The sequence below is a fragment of the Gymnodraco acuticeps genome, unplaced genomic scaffold, assembly GCF_902827175.1.
Source record: "Gymnodraco acuticeps unplaced genomic scaffold, fGymAcu1.1, whole genome shotgun sequence".
NCBI classification, from domain to species: Eukaryota; Metazoa; Chordata; class Actinopteri; order Perciformes; family Bathydraconidae; genus Gymnodraco; species Gymnodraco acuticeps.
The window spans coordinates 15705-27700 of record NW_022990261.1 but is presented as its reverse complement, the minus strand read 5'-3'; the positions used below and the strand labels follow the sequence as shown (position 1 = coordinate 27700).

Genomic DNA, 11996 nt, shown 5'->3' with positions numbered 1-11996 from the left:
TCGGGTGTATTTCCGTCGCATCGGTCATCCGTCATGTCCGTCTACTCACCTCCCTCTGCTCCCAGCGCTCTGCTGCCACACACCGGCCGTCTGCGGAACTGCAGCCGGAGGAACTCGGGACAGCTTGTTATGTGTGGGGTGCTATGGTGGGGTCCCATGTACTTGTGCACATAAATAATGTTTCTAATTATTTACAATGAAAAAATATATATATTCTGCGTTACTTTAGCCAACACTTTTATAAGGCCACTAGATTAGATAATTACGAAATGTGTAGATAGAATACATATCTTTCAGGTTGTTATTTTGTCATTATGTTTAATGTTTTATTTACCTTTTAGTATTTTTATATAGTATCTGAACTTTGGAGAGGAGTTGGGAGACACACGACACATCAAATCACATCTACAGATCAAGACGAAGCGAATGGAAGTACTCCCATACTCCTAGCGTGGAAATGTTTGTGAAAACGTGTGCAAAGTCTCCGAAAATCCTAAAAATAAGCTCATATTTGAATTCCCCATAAAAAAAACACATCATTCAGTAAAAACAAGGCCCCACTGATCATCTACTCTCTGAGACGATTCCAGGGATGTATGGCTTGAGTTTCTACCACCAGGGAAAGTGGACAAAAGTGCCCGAGATCAGCCTCTTAATTTATCCAGGGCCTAGTGCTTGGCTTTTGGCATGAACATTCAGGAAACTCCCCTGAGTATTTTATTAAATATCTGAACTTTGGAGAGGAGTTGGGGACACACGACACATCAAATCACATCTACAGATCAAGACGAAGCGAATGGAAGTACTCCTAGCGTGAAAATCTTTGTGAAAAACGTGTGCAAAGTCTCCGAAAACGGAGCAGTGGCTGTGATGCTAGCTTTGCGGCTAGCGGTTAGTTGTTATTGTTTGAAGTTGTTGCTATGGAAACAACATGACGGAGAACAAATTAATATCTTCTACATATAATAACGGACAAAGTAAAGAATGAAGTGTAGGCTCTGCCTGTTTGAAGTTGTTGCTATGGAAACAATATGACGGATAAAAAGTATAATCTTCTACATATAATAACGGACAAAGTAAAGAATGAAGTGTCGGCTATGTTTAAATGTTCGGAATTTGACCGTGATGGCCCTCTTGAGTTGCCGTAAAATATGACGAATATGACAGATAACGGATGCGACGGAAATACACCCGAACATATCTGGTAGCCCGAACATATCTGGTACTGACACCTGTCCTAGGCTATATGGAAACGCCACCAAAAACCGGCCTGGCCGCTTGAGGACGGTTAAGGACGCTTAAACGGGGCTACCCGCTGCAGTGGAAACGCTCTCCCCCCCCGCGGCCGCTTACAATGTAAATTCCAAAGCACACAGAAGCTGTGTACGTTTTTTGGGAGTTTGATTTATTTTAAATGAATACAAATACAAAATTAAAACCTATAATTGCACACTAAAACCATTATTTCAAAAAAAGAACAATTTCACATAAACCTCTGTTTTTTACTGGGGCTGGGGCAGTTCAACTTGATTTGGGGGGGGGGGTGTGCCATAGTTTATGGGCGCTGTACGCAATATAGGCGTAGTTCTGTTAGTATAAGATAATAAGATGTACTTTGTTGATCCAAAATCGGGAAATTGTGTTGTTATGAAATAAAAAAATGCGGGGCCCCCTATGGGTTGATGCGCCCTTAGCATTCGCCTATACTGCCTATGCCGAGGGCCGGCCCTGGCAATGTACATTAGAGAAATTAAGACACAGAAATAAAAAGTCCAAAATATTTCAGAAATAGAAATAAAATAGCATTAAAAAGTAAAAAAATAAAATAAAAATCTCGATATGTTTGTAATCCTACTTATTTATTTATTGTGTTGCACTCACCATTTACTGGACATTAAAAAACTGTTTTTAATTGTATTGTTATTCCTTTTATTCCTATTATTCTTATTATCAGGCAGTGACTGTGCAGCATCCCTTGTTGTAGAAAGTGACTCCTGCTGCAGTTCCCTTCGCGGCCTATAGGGGGAGACACCTCTGACGCACCAGAGCATAAAGTTCTCTGAAACACCGGAGCTAAACCGGAAATGGTTTTCAAAATAAAGCATATGTTATAGAAAATGTTACATATATTTATGTGAATATAGTGTCAAGGCTGCTGTTACTCTGATAGTTGAACTTTACTGTGATGTTAAGCTTGGCAGCGGTGTGTTATGGAGTATAACTGGCCTCTGAAATGTCCGAATTGACCAATCAGAATCAAGTATTTAAAGAAGCGTTTAATAAAACAAATACAAATAGTTATTTTATTAAAAAAAGAAACAAACAGGCTCCAGAAACATACAAAGTTAGATTTAATGAAGAGAAAAAAACGACTGACATAATTAAAATGTCGCTTTACTGACAACCAGCTGACAACAAACAACCGCGAGTCATTCTTCACAGCAGCAAAACAACTCCTCGTTCTATTTTGAAATGCACCGGAAGTGCGTGAGGCTGTTCCGTCTAACTCGACACACAGAAGTTGAATCGGCAGCATCTTTCCGGCGGTTCAGAAGCAGACTCTCTGTTAAACAGTTAAAGTTAGGTGTTCGGCAGAAGATGGAATCTGAGGTGATGGAGATCGACGGCAGCGTGATGGAGGGCGTGAGTAGATTCAATAAACACTTTAATATCACCGCGCTGCTAACATGCTAACAGAGGAGCTAACTAGCTAGCTGGCTGTTCTGACCGGTGTGTGATGAGTTTCCTCCCCGTTTTCTTTCTTCTCAGGGCGGGCAGATCCTTCGGGTTTCCGCGGCGCTCAGCTGCATCACGGGAACCTCCGTGAAGATCACAAAGATCCGGGCCGGCAGGAGCACGCCGGGGCTCAGGTGAGTTAGCGTTAGCTCTGCGGTAGCTCAAAACCCCAGGAAGGGAGAGCGATGAGGCAGTTTTTTGTGAATGAACGTAGTGGCCGACGGTGGTACTACAACCCGTATGACGTCATTTTAGCCCAAAAGGACTGTTTCCCATTGATTTACATTAGATAGATGGATAGATACTTAATTGATCCCAAATTAGGAAATTATATTGATCAACGCAGCATTTTGACAGTCAATCTACAATAATTACAAAAGTACTTCAACATTTGAAATGAAATAAAGATAACAACAAAACAATATAAACATATTCTCAGTAAAACAAAGACCTATATTCAGAGTATCTAAACAGTATAAAATATACGGAATAAATTATAAATATTATATTATATACCAATCTGTGAACATATATACACAATGAAAATAAACAATTTTCATCTCAAAATAGAAAATAAAACTGAACTAAGCAGTAGAAGAAATACAAGTTGACCGTGAAAGTTAAACATCTGTGGACTGTCTGGGAAAGAGACGTCTGTAAATAATTTGAGCAAAATAAACTAACACTTTAATATCACTTGTTTGAATCCAGACTGTATTTCTCCCTTCACTCATCTGATTGAGAGGGAGAGCGGAGGCGAGGCTTAAGGGAAACCTCAACTGCGCATGCTCAGTGGGCCCACATACGGGTACTTTGTTATGCATTTCGGTCTTCACGCGCCACAGAGCGAGTCTCATAGGAATGAACGGAGCCCCGCCTCTCTCTCTTTGCACAGACATGGCCAGGAGCTAGCAGGCTAACGTTAGCCTATTCATTAAAGTGCAGCCGCTAACTTACTCTGCAGATAACAATAAAAACAGAAAAGCTGCTGTATTTATTACTACTTTATTGTTTCTAACAACATGCTGGATCCAGGTTGAAATCACCTGTTGGATAAAAGTTTATTTTAAGTGCTGCTGTTTGGAAACTTTGATCAAACGATATGCGTAGCATCAATGGAGACCAGACTGCATGCATCGGGTTATAGCTCAAGAGTTTCTGAAACGAGCATAACTACTATAAGATTTAATTATTAATTTAGTTAATTACATGAAGTCGATGTACATGCATCCATCTTCCTCACGCAGAAGCTTGTACATGTGTGGAAATGAAGCGGAAAACTTAACAGATTCTGTGTCGCAGTCCTCCTCCCTCACCGGCAGCTGGGCATCATGGCTGATAATTAGCTTTATTGATCTGCTGGAAGGATCTCATGTGTGCCGATTTCACCAGCAGTCTCTTAGGAGCACACAGCTGTTTTAATAATAGATGACTTGTATGTTTATTTGCAGTAATATTTTTAAAAAAAGTCAGATTTGGGTATTTTTTCAATGGACTTCTGAGATTAGCTTGTCTGGCTTCCATAGATTATTGTATTTATTATAAATTCTCACCGAAATCAATTTTATAAGCACTAATTAAACTGTTAATATCCATTTTACATAGAAAACGGCACTATTTATATACCCTGTTAACGCACAGCAAATGCAATGCAATTAAACCCCATACATACACTTTGTAGAACACATTGTAAACACACCGTCAATGCACTTAAAGTCCGTTCAGACGCATCGGCAAATCTTCTATACAATCAATCAACTAAAGTCGCTTTTACATTCTGCATCCACCCGCCTCATGCAGACGCTTCAAATGTGTGGAAATGAGACGGAAAAGTTCTGTGTCAGTCTTTCTTCTGCAGCTGTGCATCATGGCTGATCTTGACGTTTATTGATCTCATGTGTGCCGTTTCACTTTAAGCCGGACGGACACACCAAGCCGATTTTGGCCGACGATAAGCGTCGGCACGCCCTACTCAGATTGGTGTGTCCCACACCGTCGTGTCTTTTCGGCCGTGCCGACGCCTTTCCGGCCGAAAAGCGGCAGTCGGCCAAAGAAATCCCTCTGATTGGCTGTTCAGCTAACGAATCAGAGCATGAGAAGCGAAACGGAAGTGAGGGACCCAAACAAACTTAAGAAGGCAAATGTGAGACTTCATTGAACTCCAGCTCTCGACTCAGGTTCGGGAAAGCCCCGTGAGCTTCTCGCTGTAGAGAGAGCATGGAACGCACACGCTACTTGTTGTTTATATTACGCAGTCCGTTCTTCTTCTCTCGGTTATCACGCAGTGTGTCTTCCGGTTGTTGCCTCTTTTGAATGTCGAATACACACTACCGCCGCCTTCTGGTAAGGAGAGTTATTGCCACTCACGAATGCGCAGTTCGTACGTGCTTCTTGGCCGTCGGCTGAAGTCGGTGTGTTCCAGTGCGACACGTGGCCGAGGCGACGCAACAGTCGGGGTCGGTCTGTGTGAGTTCTTTGGTGTCAGCTTGGTGTGTCCGGGCCTTTAGGAGCACACAGCTGTTTTTAATAATAGATGTTTCTTTGCAGTGAAATTCCCCAAAAGGTCAGATTTGTGTAATTTTCTAAATGGACGTCTTGAGATTTTCTTGCATCCATAAGTTATTGTCTTTGTTATCATGAGCAGAACACCCTCAACACTCATGGGACGTTTAGTCGGTTTAGTTCTAAGTAATAATACAGGAAATGCTAAATGTAGCTTTGTTAGCATGTCCCACGCATGGGGTTTACTGCCAGGTCACATACAAGTTATTAGCTTTGGTGTATGGTGGAGCAAAACATAAACAACATAAGGAAATGCATAAAAAGGTCTACAGGGGGTCCGCGGGGTCTTAAAGTATTACAAGTTGATAAATCAATTTAGCGAAAAAAGGGCATTGTCCAAGGTGTTACATGTTGTAGCTTGTTTTCAATAAGTATATAAAGTATCCAGAGAGGTTGTGTTCTGCAGTCTGCCTGAATGTAATCATGGCGTAGGTGTGTCGTGTGATTCTGTAGTTTATTGATGGCATCCCGTTGGGTTTGACGTCATCTGAACAGGACATCGCACGCTCACTGCTTGATAGCGCGAAGCTCCGTTTACGCCGGTTGCTAAGCAACATCGTTATGGGGAAATGCAAGTCTGCGTCCAAATGGTTGGAAGATAAGGAGGAAGGACAATCAATACTGTATATAGTGAATGTGAGGTGAAGTGTGTCGCCAAGGTAACCGGTTAGAACTCAACGTGGAGATGAGGTCTTAACATGTACGGAAAGGGTCTTCCATGTGACTCCAGGGTTCCTGCAGAGACCCTGCTCTACTCTAAAGGATCATATTTAATGATGGTACATTACATTTAGCTGGCTTTTACACAGTGCATTCAGCCGTGACGAAGCAAACTCAAAAGCAGGAACATTTCTTTCTTTAAACCCAACCCGTTTGAGAGCTACTGCTTTATCTTGACCCGAAGCCAAACCTTTGTTCGTGCTCCGTACAGAAGTTACAACGGTTTCTTAAAGACAATGTGCAGAGGAGTGTGCGACGAAGATGGCTATTGTTTGCAGTTGCTGTATCATAAAGATATATACTGTGTGTGTGTGTGTAGACCTCAGCACCTGAGCGGCCTGCAGCTGGTCTCAGATCTGTGTTCTGGGAGTCTGCAGGGAGCAGAGATCGGCTCCACTGAAATCAGTCTGACTCCAGGAAAGATCCACTGTGGAAACCACACAGCCGACCCACAGACAGCCGGGTGAGTCTGAATGCACTCTAAATACATCAACACTGTAAACACACCTTATAGATAACACGTTGTTTAAATGCACTGTGTGTGTCCGGACTAAGTGTTCGCTCATATAGCTTGTTAAGTATGAAGCATGTTACCTTCTCTGGCAGCTTCTTCGCTCTCTACAACTCTGGCACTGTATTTCCCCAAAGGGAGATCAATCAAGGTTCATCTTATTAATCTTATAATGTGTGTGTGTTAGGAGTGTGTGTCTGCTGCTGCAGGCCTCCCTCCCCTGCGCTGTGTTCGCTGACGGACCCTCACAGCTCGTTCTGAAGGGAGGAACCAACGCAGAGATGGCTCCTCAGATCGACTACACCGTCAAGGTACCTGCACTGGAGATATACTGTCATACACACTGATACTCTGAGGACATCCTGTTTATACACTCTAACAATACTGTATATGTACAATGTAAATACTCACTGCAGATACACTGGAAATGCGCTTTATACCACTGCAAAAACACTTTGATTACAATATATGTACACTTCAAATACAGACTATATTAACACTAATTACACCATAAATATACATTTGACATCAACACTGAAAACACTCCTTTAATACAGATAGAGCATTGTAAATATGCACTTTAAAAACACCGTATGTACTCGCTGTTTACAGGCGGTGTAAAAGTAAACTTTGCTAACAGCCTGTAATATGGATGGATGTTAACGGCTGGTTTTCTTCTTCTTCAGGTGTTTAAACCAACCATGGAGAAGTTTGGAGTCCACTTTGACTGTGACGTCAGACTGAGGTCAGTTTCCTGCTCCGTAGAAACGTGTGTGTGTCTGTAACTGTGTGTGTGTCTGTAACTGTGTGTGTGTGTGTCTGTAACTAGGGATGCTCCGATCGCCAATTTCGGGGCCGATCGCCGGAATCAGTATCGGCCGATCCGATCGAGTGGGCGGGGCCTAAATGGAAGATTTAAACATCACTTTAAATCTTCCATTTAAAGTGATGTTTAAACTCAGTTAATGCTCATTCTCTGGAGCTTCCACAAACAACAACTTAATTATTACATTCAAATGATGTACATTATTCAAGTTTACATTCACTTGGAGAATAACACGGGAGAGATGAGCGGAAGCGCTCTCTTTTCCTCTCCCCCTCTCTCCCCCCTCTCCCTCTCTCTCTCTCTCCTGACAGCCTGTCTGTATCTCATGCAGCTCACTGATCCAGCAACTAATGAGTGACCCGACAATGAAGAATAAATATATTTATAATAACTAGTTTATCTTGTTCCAGAGGTAGATCAAATAGCTAAGTGTGTTAGGTCTAACTCTTACGGTACGTCCACACAGCAGCTTTGAACAAATCTTGAAAATCTTGGAGCTGGGCGTGTCTGAAAGCTTGGGGATTTTTTGCGAGCAACGCGACCAACAACCAATCACATGAATCTCCCGCCCCCGACATACAAAGCAAAAAACCCCGGGGATTTTATGCGAGCAATATATATATATATATATATATATATATATATATATATATATATATATATATATATATATATATATAAACTCCCCAAACAGGCGAAAACCTACCAGTTTCACCCACTGTCTCTGGCTCCTCCCTCCATGCCTGGTTCCTCCGGGTTGTATCCCGGTAATAGTTCTGGTCCTAAAGAACCGGGTGATTTGCTACCGTAACTTCTCGTTTGGAATATGAGGAACTGAACTGCGGTCTGGTTCTCCCTGTGTGTGTTTCGCTCACCGGTCCGGCGGGCGGAGCTGCAGGATTTCACACACGTTGCATTCCGCTATTTTACTGTCTTTTTCGGACACCTTAAAATAATGCCAGACCGGTGAAGACATGTTGGCGAGCTTGTTTTGCCGCACAGAGAAGAGTGTCATGTATTTTACGTCATGCGATCGGCATGTTTAGAGAGCACCGATCGATCGGCAGAGAGTGAGTATCGGCCGATCTCGATCGGTGACCGATTGATCGGAGCATCCCTGTCTATAACTGTGTGTGTGTCTGTGTGTGTGTGTGTCTATAACTGTGTGTGTGTGTGTGTATAACTGTGTGTGTGTGTGTCTGTCTATAACTGTGTGTCTGTCTATAACTGTGTGTGTGTATACTGTGGTGTGTGTGTCTGTGTGTGTCTATAACTGTGTGTGTCTGTCTATAACTGTGTCTGTCTATAACTGTGTGTGTGTGTGTCTATAACTGTGTGTGTGTGTGTCTGTGTGTGTCTATAACTGTGTGTGTGTGTCTGTCTATAACTGTGTGTGTCTGTAACTGTGTGTGTGTCTGTCTATAACTGTGTGTCTATAACTGTGTGTGTGTCTGTAACTGTGTGTGTCTGTCTGTAACTGTGTGTCTGTCTATAACTGTGTGTGTGTGTGTAACTGTGTGTGTGTAACTGTGTGTGTGTCTATAACTGTGTGTCTATAACTGTGTGTGTGTCTATAACTGTGTGTCTATAACTGTGTGTGTCTGTAACTGTGTGTCCGTGTCTGTCTATAACTGTGTGTGTGTCTGTAACTGTGTGTCTGTGTAACTGTGTGTGTGTCTATAACTGTGTGTGTGTCTGTAACTGTGTGTCTGTGTAACTGTGTGTGTGTCTATAACTGTGTGTGTCTGTAACTGTGTGTGTGTCTATAACTGTGTGTCTATAACTGTGTGTGTGTCTATAACTGTGTCTATAACTGTGTGTGTCTGTAACTGTGTGTGTGTGTCTGTAACTGTGTGTGTGTCTGTAACTGTGTGTGTGTAACTGTCTGTAACTGTGTGTGTGTCTGTAACTGTGTGTCTGTAACTGTGTGTGTGTGTCTGTAACTGTGTGTGTGTGTCTGTAACTGTGTGTGTGTGTGTCTGTAACTGTGTGTGCGTGTTTCAGGGCGTACTACCCTAAGGGCGGAGGCGAGGTGATGGTGACGGTGAACCCGGTGAAGGAGCTGCAGCCGGTGCTGATGACGGAGAGAGGGAAGCTCACCAAGTGCTACGGGCGCGCCTTCGTGGCAGGAGTCCTGCCCTACAAAGTGAGAACAGAGTTTGGTGTGTGTTCATGGCGCCGTGGACAGCCCCCGTTGATCCACTGTCACAACAAACAGGAAGTGGATCAGCTTCAGCCAACATGGCTAATCTCCAGCTGTTGTCCCGGCCAGAAGATAACAGACATCTCAACAGCATTAGTGACACAGAAAGGATGAGGCCAGTAGATGGAGGCGAACGGATCAAAGAGAACATTAACAACAGGTCACATATATCACGTCACGGTCACATGAAACCAGGGGTCCATGGTCCCAACGTGTTTCAGAGCCCCTCTGTTAGTCCCACACGCATTGTTACAGCAGAGAAGAGACGGCTCAATGTTACCTCCAAATATTAAAGACTAAAAACTAAATAATAATAATACATTTTATTTCTATAGCGCTTTTCTTGAACCCAAAGACGCTTTACATTTGGGAGGGAGGGTAGACAAACAAAGCAGTCAGGTGGAAGTTGGTTGAGAGGGGGGGGGGGGGGGCTTATGGATACAGAGTTGAAGAGGTGGGTTTTGAGGCTTTTGTTTTGTTGAGGTTTTGAAAATACACATCCTGTAACAGTCTGAAGATATAGCAGCCAGGTATATATTGCACAGCTGCCTCTGTGGTGACAGGAAGTGATGTCGTAGTGGGTGTTGGATGATCAGCTGACCTGTGTGTGTGTGTGTGTGTGTGTGTGTGTGTGTGTGTGTGTGTGTGTGTGTCTCAGCTGGCTAAAGACATGTCGTCTGCGGCGGTGCGCACCATCAGGAGAGAGATCAAAGATCTGTACATCAACATCCCCGCGCTGCAGGAGAAGGAGAACGCCACCGGGAACGCCAACGGCATCATGTAAGAGTTCACTGCCAGAGAGCATCATGGGAAACTGTGATAGTGATTCAGCTCCGTCTCTCATTGGTCCATCTCTCTCTGTGTGTTTGCAGAATCATCGCAGAGTCCTCCACAGGGTGTGTGTTTGCAGGATCGGCTCTGGGGAGGAAAGGTGAGCGCCTCGCCTGAGGAGAGATTCAAACTAACTTTAAACTCTTCATTTTCACTTTAAACCGGCAGCAAAGACATAATGGAGCTCATCGTATCATTATTATTACATGAAGTAGGCTCGCATGCTAAATGAAGAGGCAAGAACATCAGATATTATAATGTTGTACATGAAGTCTGGTTTCCAATGAAGTGATTATCAAACTGTGTGTGTGTGTGTGTGTGTGTGTGTGTGTGTGTGTGTGTGTGTGTGTGTGTGTGTGTGTGTGTGTGTGTGTGTGTGTGTGTGTGTGTGTGTGTGTGTGTGTGTGTGTGTGTGTGTGTGTGTGTGTGTGTGTGTGTGTGTGTGTGTGTGTGTGTGTGTGTGTGTGTCTATCTGTCAGGTGTGTATGCAGAGCAGATTGGTGCTGAAGCTGCTGAGATGTTGCTGAGAAACGTCCGACACAACGGCTGTGTGGACGAGTTCCTGCAGGACCAGGTGAGACGCCCCTCATGACACCACAGTGAGGTCACTGTGAACGTATGGATTTCTAAATGCTGACCTCTGACCTCCTCCTCTTCCTCAGGTCATCATCTTCATGGCGCTGGCGAAGGGAACCTCTCGGATCCGGACCGGACCGGTGACGCAGCACACACAGACGGCCATCCACATCGCAGAGAAGCTGACTCAGGTCCGCGGAAACACATTTCAATATATATATATATATATATATACATTCAAGGATTCAAGGCTTTACTAATACTCCTGTGTATATATGAACTAATACTCCTGTGTATATACTTTAATACACAGACATCTACACACTGGTGTCGGCTCATCATGAGAGAAAGCACAGACTAGCTTTTGCTTCATATAAAGGAGTATTAAAGTGTAAACAATAACTAAATGTTTTGTGTTTTTCAGGCAAAGTTCACAATAACAAAGTGTGACGACGAGCTGAGCAACGACGACACGTTCCTCATCGAGTGTGAGGGGTCAGGAGCAGCTAACGCACACATGTAGACACACACACGTAGACACACACATGAAGGGACATGCATATAAACACCCTTAGAGAAACACATAAACAAATCGCGTACATACTCGCCTGTAGAGACATGAACACACACACACACCTACACACACACACACTGCTGCTCATGCCCCCCCCCCAGCTGCTGTCTCTCAGGGTGTTTCATTAAAACTGTAATAAATCAATAAAACCGTTTCTGTTTTTTAAATCTCTTCTTCATGCTGTTTTTGTTGTTCAGGCTCTCTGACTTCTAAAAACAATTAATCCTACATTTCCCATAATGCATCTGGACAGAGACATAATCCTGGTTTCACGTGAGGGGGAAATCTGGGAGTTGATCGGGGTGAAGCCAAGACATCAGGGGTAACATCGGGGTGTCCTGGGACTTCAGCGTTGGGGGTAAACTGTACACTTTAACATGAACCGGGTTAAGCGAGGTGTGAACGGGAGAGTTTTACAGTCAGAGCTGAGCGTGAGGGTAAACTTGGACATTCATAA

The 11996-nt window shown here is 43.5% G+C and overlaps 1 protein-coding gene across 1 annotated transcript; it reads left to right on the top strand.

Annotated features, from left to right (window-relative positions):
- Positions 1-2436: 2436 nt before the first annotated feature.
- rtca (RNA 3'-terminal phosphate cyclase) lies at positions 2437-11706 on the top strand. Its single transcript, XM_034220697.1, has 11 exons — positions 2437-2643; positions 2770-2870; positions 6338-6481; positions 6717-6840; positions 7216-7274; positions 9360-9501; positions 10217-10338; positions 10431-10489; positions 10869-10963; positions 11052-11156; positions 11390-11706. Exons 1-11 carry the CDS (start codon positions 2473-2475, stop codon positions 11486-11488), a joined length of 1221 nt encoding a protein of 406 aa, XP_034076588.1. The 5' UTR covers positions 2437-2472; the 3' UTR covers positions 11489-11706.
- Positions 11707-11996: the final 290 nt, after the last annotated feature.

What these genes read in the sequence shown, in the direction of transcription:
- rtca (XM_034220697.1), top strand. Translation starts at nt 2,473, where the DNA reads ATGCACCGGAAGTGCGTGAGGCTGTTCCGTCTAACTCGACACACAGAA. An exon ending in GCCGACCCACAGACAGCCGG is followed by an intron (nt 6,482 to 6,716) that starts GTGAGTCTGAAT and finishes TGTGTGTGTTAG; the next exon opens with GAGTGTGTGTCTGCTGCTGC. An exon ending in TCGCAGAGAAGCTGACTCAG is followed by an intron (nt 11,157 to 11,389) that starts GTCCGCGGAAAC and finishes TGTGTTTTTCAG; the next exon opens with GCAAAGTTCACAATAACAAA.